We start from the raw sequence: 15,337 nt of genomic DNA on the forward strand, positions 1-15,337 counted from the left end.
TCCGGAAGTTCGGTGAGGCCATGGAGAAAGTGCTCAGGTCACCAAACCTAATCCCTTCAACGCCTTAGATGGGCCTAGAAATTCTGTCTGAAACAGAATTTATGACAAAGGGCAGCCTTGGCGCCCAACCAACCCTTGCTGGAAATGAATCCGACTTACTGCCGGCAATGCAGACCAAACTCTGACACCGGTCGTGCAAAGATCAAACTGCCCGTATCAGGGGTCCGGTGTCCCATACTTACATACGAGGGACACGGTCGAATGCCTTTTCCAGCTCCATAAAGCACATGAAGACTGGTTGCGCAAACTCCCATGCACCCTCGAAAACCCTGCTGAGTATGTAGAGCCAGTCCACTTTTCCAAGGCCAGAACGAAAACGACACTGCTCCTCCTGAATCTGAGATTCAATGGTCTGACAGACCCTCCTCGCCAGCACCTTCGAATAGACCTTACCAGGGAGGCTGAGGAGTGTGATTTCCCCCTGTAGTTGGAACACACACTCTGGGGAGGACTACCACCACAGTCTGCCAATCCAGATGCACTATCCCCGATGTCCACGCAATGTTGCAGAGGCGTCTCAACCAGGACAGCCCCACAACATCCAGAGCCTTCAGGAACTCTGGGCAGATCTCATCCACTTCTGGGGCCCATGCCACCAGGGAGCTTTTCAACCACCTCTGTGACTTCAACCCCAGAGATAGGAGAGCCCGTCTAAGAGTCCCCAGACTTCTTCAAAGGAAGGCTTGTCAGTGGATTTAAGGTCTTTAAAAGTATTCGGCCCACCAACTCACAACATCCCGAGTCGAGGTCAGCAGCGCCTCATTCCCACTATATACAGTGTTGAAGGTGCACTGGTTTCCCCTCCTGGGACGCAGGATGGTGCACCAGAATTTCCTCAAAGCCGTCTGGAAGTTGCTCTCTATAGCCTTACCGAACTCCTCCCACACCTGTGTTTTTGCCTCAGTGACCCTCCAAAGCTGCATTCCGCTTGGCCAGCCAGTACCCATCAGCTGCCTCCACAGTCCCACAGGCCAAAAAGGCTTGATAGGACTCCTTCTTCAGCATGACAGGCAGGGGTTCGGGGATTGCCGCAATGACAGGCACTGACCACCTCACGGCCACAGTTCCGGTCAGCCGTCTCAAGTGATTGGAACACCTGATTCCGATTATTTGTATGGGTGAGCAAATTTTTGGCAATTTGGAGTATATTTGATTTCTTACTTCATATGCAATATATTTGTATATTTAAATACCTATCTACCAATGTTATCCCTCGTGCCACCTATTTAGCAGAGCTCATCATATTATACAACAACTTTTACCTCAGCGGTGTTATATTGAAAATACATTTCCAGTCACAGAAACTAAAGTTTAGGCTTTTGAAACGTGTAATTGTATTGACATATAGACACACAGATATCTACATTGGAACAAATCGCCATGACATCGCGGAGACGTTGTGTGGCTAATTGTTTTACGCGCAATGCTGCCTTGATGAGAGTGCAAGCAAAATTTTGGTATTACGCTGTGCCAAGTCGCAACAACTGAACAGTCTTGGCAGTCACTGCGACTTCTCAGCCAGTGAGATCCCTTTACATCACCTTTCTTTATAACAACACTCAGTAAGACCCCTGACTACTGGCCTGTCGACCTGACATATGTGGTCATGAAGTCCTTTGAACGCCTCGTGCTGGACCACCTCAAGAGCGTCACGGGACCCCTGCTGAACCCCCTGCAGTTTGCCTACCAAGCAAACATGTCTGTGGATAACGCAGTCAACATGGGATTGCACTTCATCCTAGAACACCTCGACGGCGCGGGGACCTACGTGAGGATCCTGTTCGTGGACTTCAGCTCTGCATTCAACACATCATCCCTGAACTCCTCTCCTCCAAGTATCTCCAGCTCGACGTCTCACCTGCCATCTGCCAGTGGATTTACAGCTTCCTGACGGACAGGACACAGCAGGTGAGGCTGGGGACGCCACCTCATCCCCACCAGCACTGGGGCGCCCCAAGGATGTGTCCTCTCTCCACTGCTCTTCTCTCTCTACATGAACGACTGCACCTCAACGCACCAGGTGTCAAACTCCTGAAGATTGCAGACGACACTACAGTCATCAGCCTCATCAAAGCAGAGTCTGCAGGAAAGGGAGCGGCTGGAGCTGTGGTGCGGCCGACACAACCTGGAGCTGAACACGCTCAAGACTGTAGAGATGATTGTGAACTTCAGGTGGCATCCTTCGCCACAGCTGCGCCTCACGCTGTCCAACTGGCTGCCCTCTGTCAACCGTCGAGACCAAATACCTAGGAATTAGTCTCTCAGGACCTGAAGTAGGAGACAAACATCAACTCCAACCTCAAAAAGGCCTAGCAGAGGATGTACTTCCTGCGGCTTCTGAAGAAGCACGGCCTGCCACAGGAGCTGTTGAGGCAGTTCTACAGAGCAGTTGTCGGATCAGTCCTGTGTTCATCCATCATAGTCTGGTTTGGTGCTGCCACGAAAAAGGGCAAACTCCGACTGCAACAGATTATCAAAACTGCTGAAAAGATTGTCGGTATTATTAAATTAGCACCTCCAAGTCTGAGGGCATGGTCCTCAGTCGGCTTTTTGCAGATGATGTGGTTCTGTTGGCTTCATCAAGCCGTGACCTCCAACTCTCATTGGAGCAGTTCGCAGCAGAGTGTGAAGCGGCTGGGACGAGAATCAGCAACTCCAAATCTGAGACCATGGTCCTCAGTCGGAAAAGGCTGTCGTGCCCGCTCCAGGTCTGGGATGAGATCCTGCCCCAAGTGGAGGAGTTCAAATATCTTTGGGTCTTGTTCACGAGTGAGGGAAGAATGGAACGGGAGATCGACAGGTGGATCCGTGCAGCGTCTGCAGTGATGCGGACTTTGTATCGGTCCGTTATGGTGAAGAAGGAGCTAAGCCGAAAGGCAAAGCTCTCAATTTACCGGTCGATCTACATTCCTACCCTCACCTATGGTCACGAGCTGTGGGTCCGGGCTCTCCCTTAGAGAAAGGGTGAGAAGATCGGTTAGCCGGGAGGGGCTAAGAGTAGAGCCGTTGCTCCGCCGCATTGAGAGGAGTCAGATGAGGTGGCTCGGGCATCTGTTTAGGATGCCTCCTGGATTCCTCCCTGGTGAGGTGTTCTGGGCACGTCCCACCGGGAGGAGACCCCGGGGACGGCGCAGGACACACTGGAGAGACTACGTCTCTCAGTGTGCATGGGAACGCCTAAGGATCCCCTCGGAAGAGCTGGAGGAAGTGGCTGGGGAGAGGGAAGTCTGGGCTTCCCTGCTAAAGCTGCTACCCCCGCGACCTGACCTCGGATATGTGGAAGAAAATGGATGGATGGATTGTTGGCACCACGTCTTTCGGGCTAATTATCCGCTATTCGTGCACTCACTGTAGTAGCTTTGCCACTCTGCACTATTTGTATATCTTTTGTTGACCAATATTGGCCACTCATGTGCTTGTGAGGTATCTGCACCATTTGCACAATTGACACTGTTCCAGATTATCGCACTACTAGTCACTTTAAACTGCTTAAATATCTTGAGGTCGTCACCATTTGCATAATGGTCACTGTACCAGATTATTGCTCAATTAGTCATTTTAAACGGCTCTAATTTGCTAGAGGACTGTGCATCATTTGCACAAAAGTAAACAAAAATAAAATAAACTGTATCTGCATTACCACATTACCAGTAACCTTTCATTGCTCAGTGACTCTCTGTGATGTGTTATGTCTCAAAAGTATTTTCTGTCAAATGGCTGGCTGTTGTCGTAGTAGAGCGGCTCCAACTACCAGAGACAAATTCCTTGTATTTTTGACATACTTGGCAAATAAAGATGATTCTGATTCTGATATCTCACTGGTGGAGACGTTGCCAAGACTGCTGATAGTGATCAGTCGTAGCGACTCCGGGAGCTGGGAGACCATAATATTGCTTGCGCTCTCACAAGGAAGCTGTCTGGGAGACATCTCCAGACAATATATATATTTATATGTACACATATACAGTGGGTACGGAGAATATTCAGAGCCCCTTAAATTTTTCACTTTGTTATATCGCAGCCATTTGCTAAAATCATTCAAGTTAATTTTTTTCTTGATTAATGTACACAAAAAAAAAAAAACAGAATTGTTGACATTTTTGCAGATTTATTAAAAAAGAAAAACTGAAGTCTCACACAGCCATAAGTATTTAGACCCTCTGCTGTGACACTCATATATTTAGCTCGGGTGCTGTCCATTTCTTCTGATCATTCTTGAGATGGTTCTACACCTTCATTGGAGTCCAACTGTGTTTGATTATACTGGTTGGACTTGATTAGGAAAGCCACACACCTGTCTATATAAGCCCTTACAGCTCGCCGCGCATGTCAGAGCAAATGAGAATCATGAGGTCAAAGGAACTGGCTGAAGAGCTCAAAGACAGAATTGTGGCAAGGCACAGATCTGGCCAAGGTTACAAAAACCAATTCTGCTGCACTTAAGGTTCCTGAGAGCACAGTGGCTTTTATGGCAGAGTGGCCCGAGGGAAGCCTCTCCTCAGCCCAAGACACATGGAGTTTGCTAAAAAAAAAAAAAAAAAAAAAACACCTGAGACTCCAAGATGGTGAGAAATAAGGTTCTCTGGTCTGATGAGACCAAGATAGAACTTTTTGGCCTTAATTCTAGTAAAGGAATAAAGGTGTCCACATGCAGTTTTGTGATGATTGATTGCAGTCTTGTGATATGAGTGTACGTTATAAGCCTTTCCTCTGTAGTGTGTGTTGAGTCTCCAAAAGGTCTCAGCTGAAATCGAACATGTTCCATAGAGTCACAGCTAGTCTCTTGGAGACTAAGAGACGTCATGAAGACGTCTCCGCAACCAGCGCCCTAACACACCCTCACACTATCACAGATGCTGGCTTTTGAACTTCGCGGTGATATTCCAGATGGTGATTTTCCTCTTTGGCAAGTAGGACACGACATCCATGATTTCCAAAACAATTTGAAATGTGGACTCATGCACCCATCATAGATCAGCATGGGGCCATAGAAGCCAGTGGTTGTTGATACATGGCTTTCGCTTTGCATGGTAGAGTTTTAACTTGAGTTTGTAGATGTAGTGACAAACTATGTTAACTGACAATGGTGTTCCTGATCCCAAGTGGAAATATCCTTTGCTGGTTTTTAATGCAGTGCCACCTGATGGTAATGGGCAATCGATGTTGGTTTTCGGCCTTTCCACTTACGTGGAGAGATTTCTCCAGGTTCTTTGAAACATTTGATGACAATATGGAGCATAGGTGATGAAATCCCTAAATTCCTTGTAATTGTACATTTAGAAACGTTCTTAAACTGTTGGACTATTTGCTTACACAGCTGTTCACGTAGGAGTGAACCTCGTCCCTTCCTTGCTTGTGAACAATCAGCCTTTCGGGGATGCTCCTTTTATACCCAATTATGACATACACCTGTGGAATGTTCCAAACAGGTGTTTTTTTGTTTTGTTTTTTTTTTAAGCATTCCTCAACTTTTCCAATCTTTTGTTGCCCGTCACAGCTTTTTCTGGAATCTGTTGCAGGCAATAAATTCAAAATGAAAGAATATTTGCACACACAAAAAAAACTTTAGCAGTTTGAACATTAAATATCTTTGAATTGGTTAAAGGATTTGCAAATCATTATATTCTGGTTTTATTTATATTTTACACGTCTCAACTTCATTGGAATTGGGGTTTGTACATATTGTTGCTTCAAGGGTGCTTAAGTAGTTTTTCCTCTTTGTCACCTTTCCACAATCCTCGTTTTCTTTCCTCCTGCCCCCATATCCCAACCCTCCAGGCTGCGATGTCTCTGTCTTCTGAGCAGCCATCTGCCTCTTGTTCCCTGTCCTCTGCCTTCCCACATTCCTCCAAACACTCCCACACTGGAGGCATAAATGTCAATGCTGCATCCTTCCAGTCAGTGCAAGCGGTAATGCTTCGTATCCTTGTCCAGTACTGAAATGCATCACTGAAATGAAGTATAGCCAAGCGTGCATGTCTTCTCGTCTTATGTGGATCTCTCCATCTCACTCCTTTCATTTTTGATCATCTATGGACACTATATTTTGGTTATATTATATTTATTTGGCCTGTAATGTAGAAATGTTGATTCTGTTTTTCAGGTGTTTAACATGAGCACACCTGTGCCCCAAGCCGGCAGCCAAGCGAACCCTCTGAAGCGGTCACAGTTTCCTGGTGGTTATATGCAGAGTTTTAGTGGTCAGTCAGAAACCGCTGTGGACCAGCCTGACATCCCACAGGAGACGTTACAATCTGGTGAATGAGCAATGAAGATTTACTTATTTGTCAGTACTGCATTAAACATATACTGTGTGGAGTATTTACAGTTGAAACCAGATGTTTATATACAGATACATACACTTTTTCTCACTGTCTGACATGAAATCAGGCTATGATTTTCCTGTTTTAGGTCAATTACGATTACCAAAACATTTTCTATTAGCTAAGTGCCAGAATAATGATTTTTTTTTTTTTTTTGACAATTTTTCTTTACTTTTTTCAGTCAGACATTTACACACAACAAACTATGCCTTTAAACAATTTGGGAAAACCCAGATGATGATGTCATTATGGATGTCCCGATCCAACCTTTTCACTTACGATCCGATACCAATATTGCAGCCTTGTTTTGGCTAATATCAATGCAGCGCTATGGGGGGCACAAGCCAGTTCAAACTGTAGGCCGGAACCAAGCCCGGATATATGCAGAGGATTGCGTCAGGGAGGGCTTCCAGCTAAAACTGTGCCAAGCAAATATGAGCATTCAGCTAAAGAATTCCATACCGGATCAGTCGTGGCCAAGGTTAACAACGCCCCCCAGGTTAACCTGCAGGGCGCCGGTGGAAATTCAGCTACTGCTGGTCGAAGATGGAGAGGTGGAAAGCGGGTTTTTAGGCAGAAAGAGAAGAGGAAAGCACAGAGCCTAGAACTGAATGTGGGGACTTTGAATGTTGGGACAAGGACAGGAAAATCTTGGGAGTTGTTTGACATGATTATTAGGAGGAAGGTTGATATGTTGTGTATCCAGGAGAGCAAGTGGAAAGGCACTAAAGCTAGATCTTTAGGGGCAGGGTTGAAAGTTTATTTTACCATGGTTTAGATGGGAAGAGAAATGGAGTAGGGGCTATTTTAACAGAAGAGTTAGCTAAGAATGTCTTGGTGAAAAGAGTATCAGATCGAGTGATGAGGCTGAAACTTGAAATTGAGGGTGTTATGTATAATGTGATTAGCGGCTATGCCCCACAGGTAGGATGTGACCAAGAGGTGAAAGAGAAATTCTGGAAGGAGCTAGACTGAGTAGTTCTGAGCATCTCAGAAAGAAAGAGAGTCTTGACTGGTGCAGATTGTAATGGACATGTTGGTGAAGGAAACAGGGGTGATGAAGAAGTGATTGGTTAGTACAGCATCCAGGAAAGGAACTTGGAGGGACAGATGGTGGTAGACTTTGCAAAAACAATGGAAATGACTGTAGTGAACACTTTTCCAGAAGAGGCAGGAACATAGGGTGATCTACAAGAGCAGAGGTAGAAGCACGCAGGTGGATTACATTTTGTGCAGACGATGTAATCTGAAGGAGGTTACTGACTGTAAGGCAGTGGGAGGGGAGAGTGTGGCTAGACAGCATAGGATGGTGGTGTGTAAGATGACTGGTGGTGGGGAGGAAGATGAAGAAGACAAAGGCAGAGCAGAGAACCACGTGGTGGAAGCTGAGAAAGGAAGAGTGTTGTGCGGCTTTTCGGGAAGAGCTGAGACAGGCTCTTGGTGGACAGGAGGAGCTTCCAGAAGACTGGACGACTACAGCCAAGGTGATCAGAGAGACAGGCAGGAGAGCACTTGATGTATCTTCTGGCAGGAAAGAAGACAAGTAGACTTGGTGGTGGAACCTCAAAGTGCAGGTAATCATACAAGCAAAGAGGTTAGCTAAGAAGAAGTGGGACACTGAGAGGACCGAGGAGAAAGGAATACATTGAGATGCGACGTAGAACAAAGGTAGATGTGGCAAATGCCAAACAAGAGGCATATTATGACATGAAGACCAAAAGAGAAGGTCGATGGATGTCGTGAGTGAAGACATGAGGGCAGTTGGTGTTCGAGAGGATAATCCACGAGATAGGCATCCATGGAAAAGGATGACGTGCTGTGATGCCCCCTAACGGGACAAGCAGAAAGGAAAAGAAGTAGTAGTAGTTTTGGCTGATACCAATGTCAGTCTGATCCAGTATCAGGAATAATCATTACATCCATCCATCCATCCATTTTCTGAGCCGCTTCTCCTCACTAGGGTCGCGGGCGTGCTGGAGCCTATCCCAGCTGTCATCGGGCAGGAGGCGGGGTACACCCTGAACTGGTTGCCAGCCAATCGCAGGGCACATAGGAACAAACAACCATTCGCACTCACAGTCATGCCTACGGGCAATTTAGAGTCTCCAATTCATGCATGTTTTTGGGATGTGGGAGGAAACCGGAGTACCCGGAGAAAACCCACGCAGGCACGGGGAGAACATGCAAACTCCACACAGGCGGGGACGGGGATTGAACCCCGCACCTCAGAACTGTGAGGCTGACGCTCTAACCAGTCGGCCACCGTGCCGCCTAATCATTACATACTTTGCTTATTTTGTCGTATGGAATGTTAGAAAAGGCTTGATCAAGTGATATTACTCAAACAGCAAACGATAATCAGAAACAGTAGGTATGAGGAAAAAACTCACCCATGTATTATTAATGGGTTACATAAAGTAACTTTAAAAATAAGAATTCACTACAATTGAATAAAATAAATATATTAGAAAATCCTGAAAAATAATCTAAATAAATACAAATTATACTTTTAAAGTGAAAAATAAAGTTCAATTCAGTTATTTTTTACTGTCAGTTTATGGTTGGAAAAGCATTTGCTTTTCGCCATGTGTGGCAATCCACTTGAACTTCTTGATGCAACTGGGGTTTAGTTACACTGACAATGTCGTGGCGGATAGGAATCATTTAGTGAGGCTCCGTGTGGTTAGCTGTTTCTGTGTGTGTGTGTCTTCATTGTTAGGATCGCTGTTCCTGCTGTGCACATCTTGGCCTCTAAGAGGCAGTGTGGCGCATGCAATGAGATACAAACTTGCAGTAACAAAAAGTAAAATAAGTCACGATTGAATATTGTTAATATAACAGTTTTCACAGTTTTGTTGCCTGTTTGTATGTAGTTGTACAGTGTTTGTGTACCAATATTCATTATTTTGAGAGATATGTGCCGTGAGTTCAATGCTAATTGAACAGTGTCAATAAACGACTTTAAGCATGCAAACATTCACTCTTACTCCTTGCTACTATGGTAGCACCTTAGCAACCTGTTGTTTTGATCACGTGGGCTCTGCATGCCGTCCGGACGCTGCTGGGTAGAAGTGCTGGAGCAGGGCATGGAATGGACGGCTTATATAAGAGTGGTAAAATCAGAGATTTTAAATCCAATCCGATCCTCGTTTTTCGCTAACATCGCACCGATTTCCAATCTCAAAGATCGGATCGGGACACCCCTAGATGTAATTTCTTTGGAAGCTTCTAATACAGTGGGGCAAAAAAGTATTTAGTCAGCCACCAATTGTGCAAGTTCTCCCCCTTAAAAAGATTGGAGAGTCCTGTAATTTTCATCATACGTATGAGAGACAAAATGAGATGAAAATCACGTCTGATTTTTAAAGAATTTATGAGCAAATTATGGTGGAAAATAAGTATTTGGTTACCTACAAGCAAGATTTCTGGCGTCTCACAGACCTGGAACTCCTTTAAGAGGCTCCTCTGCCCTTAAGGGACAAAGACCTTAATTTTTGTAGACATGTTCTGTGGTCTGACGAACCTAAAATTGATCTGTTTAGAGAAAAAGGAGAGAAGCTTTCAAACCTGAGAACACCATCCTGACTTTGAAATACTATGGGGGTGACAGCATTATGTTGTGTGGTTCTTATGCTTCAGGAGGGTAATGGTGCACTTCACAAAATACAGTGCTGTGAAGAGGTATTGGCCCCTTTTCAAATTCTTATTCTTATTGCATGGTTTACCCACTTTGTTTAATATCAGCAAACAAATGTAAATATCTGACAACCCAAGTAAATTTAAAATAGTGTGTTTAAATTGTGATTTATTAAGGGAAAACCAAAAAAAATATTCAAAGTTACTTGGCCCTGTTGAAAGAGCAATGCCCCCCCCCCCCCCCCCCCCCCCCCCAAAAAAAAAACCTAATAACTGGTTGGGCCATCCTCAGCAGCAACAACTGAAATCAAGCGTTTTCTATAACTGGCAATGAGTCTTTCACATCCCTGTGGAGATATTTTGGCCCACTCCTCCTTGCAGAATTGTTTGAATTCAGCAAAAATGGAGGGTTTTCGAGCATGAATGGCCTTTTTAAGGTCATGCCACTGCATTTCAATTGAATTCAAGTCTAGACTTTAACTAGGCGACTCGAAAACCTTTATTTATTTATTAGTTTTTTTTTGTTTTGTTTTTTAAGCATTCAGAAGTTGACTTTCTGGTTTGTTTTGGATTGTTGTCCTGCTGCAGAACCCAAGTGCACTTCAGCTTGAGGTCACAAACTGACTGAACATTCTCCTTCAGGATTTTCAGTTAAAGAGCAGAATTCATGCTTTCATCAATCACAGAGAGTTGTCCGGGCCCGGAAGGAGCAAAGCAGCCCAAGAACATCACACTACCACCATCATGTTTGACTGTTGGTATGAAATTATTTTACGCCAGATGTAACGACACACACAGCTACCAGAAAGCTCAACTTTCATCTCGTCAGTCCATATATTATTCTCCCAAAAGTCTGACGAGCCTTTGTTCTTTTTGGTCAGCAGTTGTTTTCGCCGTGGAACTCTGCCATGGATGCCATTTTTGCCAAGTCTTTTCCTTAGTGTTGTCATGAACACCGACCTTAACTGAGGCAAGGGAGGACTGCAGTTCTTTAGAAGTTGTCCTGAGTTCCTTTGTGGCCTCTTGGATGAGTCATTGCTGTTCTTTTGGGGTACTCCTTTGTCGGTCGGCCACACCTGGGAAGGTTCACCACTGTTCCATGTGAGGATAATGGCTCTCGGTACGGTTCGCTGGAATCCAAAAGCTTTAGAAATTGATGTTATAACCCTTTCCTGACTGATAGATGTCAATTACTTTATTTCTCGACTGTTCTGGAATTTCTTTGGATCGTGTCATTTTGTTGCAGCTTTTTTAGATCTTTTGTCTGACTTGTGTAGCCCTCAAAGGCAGTACTCACAAAACCGTTGAACCCTCAGTTCACTGGGGAAAAGAAACCCAAACCGATTGTCGTAGGAACAAGCCCTCAAAACGCTTCAGTAGGCACAGCGACTGGATCCCGTAGCGTCGAAGCGGCAGCCCGGTGGCCTTGAGCAGGCAGGACCCGTGGCTTTGAAAAAGTAAATCCGTTCGCATTGAAAAGAGTCAAAAATCCGTTTGCGTCGAAAAACCAGGTCCAGACCCCCAAAAAAACTCTTCTTTCCCCGCCACATCTCCCGCTCTTCCTCCCCACGACCCACCTCCTTCCCCCAATCCCATTGGACGCACCACCCCTTCAATCAATCATTAAAACAAAAAAAACCCTGAAATGTTCACAGACCCCTCGGAACGCAGGACACCCCAGTATCCATCCACACAAAGAACCAAACAAACTTTTAACTAGTTTTCACAACAGCAATTCAAACAAATACAGTTCAACACATTTTAGTCAGTACACTACACTTGATTTTTGTCAGGACAGATTCTGTTCAAAGTTATTTCTTGATTGAACAGGTCTGGAGGTAATCAGGCTTGGGTGTGATCAGTGAAAATTAACCAAAAATTGTGATTAGCCACAATTAATTCATGATTTAAGAAAAGGGGTAATTACTTTTTCACACAGGGCCAGGTAACTGATTTATTTTATTTTTCTTCTTAATCACCATTTAAAAACATCATTTTAAGTTCACTTCGGTTATATTTTTCTGATATTTACATTTGTTTGATGGTCTTAAACATTAAGGTAGGGAAACTATGCAAAAGTCTAAGAATTTGAGAAGCGGGGCCAATACTTTTTCATGGAGCTGTAGATGGCGTTATGGGGAAAGAACATTATGTGGAAGTACTGAAGGAAGCATACTGCCAAAGGGGTTTCAGGATAAAGTCAATGTTTGGGAGTGGCCTTTGCAAAGCCCTGATCTCAATCCTGTTGAAAATTTATCGGCAGACCTGAAAAGGCATGTGCGAGCAAGGTGGCATCCAAACTTAGCTCAGTTACACCAACTCTGTCAGGAGAAATAGGCCAAAATTAATGACAACTATTGTGAGAAGCTTGTGAAAGGAACATTTGACCTGTCATATAGTTTAAAGGCAATGTTACCAAATACTAATCAAAAGTATGTACACTTCTTTTTTATGTAAAAGTAATGAAAAATTGGCCCAAAATGTCCTCTCATTATACTGGCATTTAGCAAATAGAAATAATTTTGGTAATCCCTATTGACCGAAAACAGGACAGGTTTAGTCTGATTTGGTGTCAGACACTAAGGGGAGGGGAAAGTGTACAGACCCCCTTAAATTTGTCACTTTTTTTATATTGCAGCCATTTGCTAAAATCATTTGTTAATTTCTTCCCTCATTAATGTACACACAGCACCACATTTTGCCAGAAAAAAACTGAATTGTTGACATTTTTGCAGATTTATTAAAAAATTAAAACTGAAATATCACACAGCCATAGGTATTCAGACCCTTTGCTGTGACACTCATATATTTAACTCTGGTGCTGTCCATTTCTTCTGATCATCCTTGAGATGGTTCTACACCTTCATTTGAGTCTAGGTGTGTTTGATTATACTGATTGGACTTTATTAGGAAAGCCACATACCTGTCGATATAAAACCTTACAGCTCACAGTGCATGTCAGAGCAAATGAGAGTCATGAGCTCAAAGGAACTGCCTGAAGAGCTCAAAGACCGAATTGTGGCAAGACACAGATCTGGCCAAGGTTACAAAAACAATTCTGCTGCACTTAAGGCTCCTAAGAGCACAGTGGCCTCCATAATCCTTAAATGGAAGACGTTTGGGACTACCAGAACCCTTCCTAGAGCTGAGCAATCGGGGGAGAAGAGCCTTGGTGAGAGAGGTAAAGAAGAACCCAAAGATCACTGTGGCTGAGCTCCAGAGATGCAGTCGGGAGATAGGAGAAAGTTCTAGAAAGTCAACCATCACTGCAGCCCTCCACCAGTTGGGGCTTTATGTCAGAGTGGCCCGACGGAAGCCTCTCCTCAGCACAAGACACATGGAGTTTGCTAAAAAAAAAAAAAAACACCTGAGACTCCAAGATGGTGAGAAATAAGATTCTCAGGTCTGGTGAGACCAAGATAGAGCTTTTGGGCCTTAATTCTAAGCAGTATGTGTGGAGAAAACCAGGCACTGCTCATCACCTGTCCAATACAGTCCCAACAGTGAAACATGGTGGTGGCAGCATCATGCTGTGGGGGTGTTTTTCAGTTGCAGGAACAGGATGACTGGTTGCAATCAAAGGAAAGATGAATGTGGCCAAGTGCAGGGATATCCTGGACAAAAACCTTCTCCAGAGCGCTCAGGACCTCAGATTGGGTCGAAGGTTCACCTTCCAACAAGACAATGGCGCTAAGCACACAGCTAAATTAACGAAGGAGTGGCTTCAGAACAACTCTGTTCTTGAATGGCCCAGCCAGAGCCCTGACTTAAACCCAATTGAGCATCTGTGGAGAGACCTGAAAATGGCTATCCACCAACCTGACAGAACTGGAGAGGATCTGCAAGGAGGAATGGCAGAGGATCCCCAAATCCAGGTGTGAAAAACCTGTTGCATCATTCCCAAAAAGACTCATGGCTGTATTAGCTCAAAAGGGTGCTTCTACTAAATAGTGAGCAAAGGGTCTGAATACTTGTGTGATATTTCAGTTTTTCTTTTTTAATCTGCAAAAATGTCAACAATTACCTTCTTTTCTGTCAATATATGGGGTGCTGTGTGTACATCAATGAGGAAAAAAAATAAATGATTTTAGCAAATGGTTGCTATATAACAAAGAGTGAAAATGTTAAGGGTATATAGTGTATGTAAACATCTGGTTTCAGCTGGAAATGTATTAACTGTGTGTGTGTGTGTGTGTGTCCCTGCAGTTGTTGCTGGTTTCCAGCCCCAAGCCCAGGTCTTGCATTCACCATTGGCGCATGAAGACTCACCGCCCAGTACAGGCTTTGGACAGTCAGGCCACTCCTTCTATAACAGCAGAGCCGTGCCACGGGGGAGCGCAAGGAACAGCAGAGGCGCCATGAATGGCTATCGAGGCTCCTCTCACGGATTTAGAGGTACGCAGCCCTAATGAGAACTTCTCCATCATTGGGAACCAATATTAACCACATGGGACAGTTTAATGTGGGGGTAGGGGGATGTTGGGCAGGGATCCTGCCGCAAATCACTAAGTGATTGACGGCAGGGGTTTGAAAAAGCCACAAGGATAGGCCAATTTATGTTTCTTTTTTTTCATCAGGGGGTTATGAAGGTTACCGCCCTCCCTTTTCTAACCCTCCCAGCAGTGGTTATGGTCAAAGCCAATTCAACACAGGGGCCCGGGACTACTCGAGTAACAACTACCAGAGGGTAAGATGATCTCATCATTTTGAAATGAAAAGTTTAATAGCTATAGTAAAACTGTGAGGGAAAATTAAACTTTATATTGTACGTTTAAGGGTTTGCATATTTATGGCGTCGATCCTATGTTGCAGGAGGGCTACCAACAAGGTTACAAACGGGGAGCTGCCCAAGGGCCTCGAGGAAATGCTCAGGCAATGCGATCCTAATGACCAGCTCGTCGTTCCACATTGAACATTCAGGAGTTTTGAATGTGTTCACCCAAGATCACTTTTGTAATGTTTCTTTTCTCAACGATCTTATTTTAATTCCCTGCCTATTACCACAGTTTTAATCCATAAGGCTGATTCATAATGGATTTTCAGCAAGTATGTCTGATATTAAACAAATAGGTATTCCTGTAAACTTGAAAGATTTCATTAATTTATTTTTTGTTCAAAATAAATGCAAAAAAATACCCTGCCACTGTCAAAATGATTCCCTGGATATTTGTCTCTGGCATGTGCAGGTTTGTCACTTCCTCCTGATTTTGTATCGATGACTATTTTTTAACCTATCACCATCACCACTTTGTATGCTGATGTTATCATGCAAGACTGTTTCAATAAATCAAGCTGTGTTCTACTACAAGGCGGGCCAC

The 15,337-nt window shown here is 44.3% G+C and overlaps 1 protein-coding gene across 2 annotated transcripts in view; it reads left to right on the forward strand.

The window, feature by feature from the left end:
- The window catches only part of LOC133470792 (caprin-1-like), a 53,569-nt gene extending 38,242 nt beyond the window's left edge, over positions 1-15,327 (forward strand). The window contains exons 13-17 of one of the 2 annotated variants that reach the window (XM_061759617.1): positions 5,839-5,970; positions 6,164-6,317; positions 14,226-14,414; positions 14,597-14,706; positions 14,832-15,327. In XM_061759617.1, the coding sequence (XP_061615601.1) occupies positions 5,839-5,970; positions 6,164-6,317; positions 14,226-14,414; positions 14,597-14,706; positions 14,832-14,906 (660 nt within the window). In that variant the 3' untranslated portion in view covers positions 14,907-15,327. The remainder of the gene's footprint in view (positions 1-5,838; positions 5,971-6,163; positions 6,318-14,225; positions 14,415-14,596; positions 14,707-14,831) is intronic. The other variant, XM_061759627.1, reaches the window with a different exon arrangement.
- The last annotated feature ends 10 nt before the right edge of the window (positions 15,328-15,337 follow it).

The sequence above is a fragment of the Phyllopteryx taeniolatus genome, chromosome 2 (genome assembly GCF_024500385.1).
Source record: "Phyllopteryx taeniolatus isolate TA_2022b chromosome 2, UOR_Ptae_1.2, whole genome shotgun sequence".
Taxonomy (NCBI): Eukaryota; Metazoa; Chordata; class Actinopteri; order Syngnathiformes; family Syngnathidae; genus Phyllopteryx; species Phyllopteryx taeniolatus.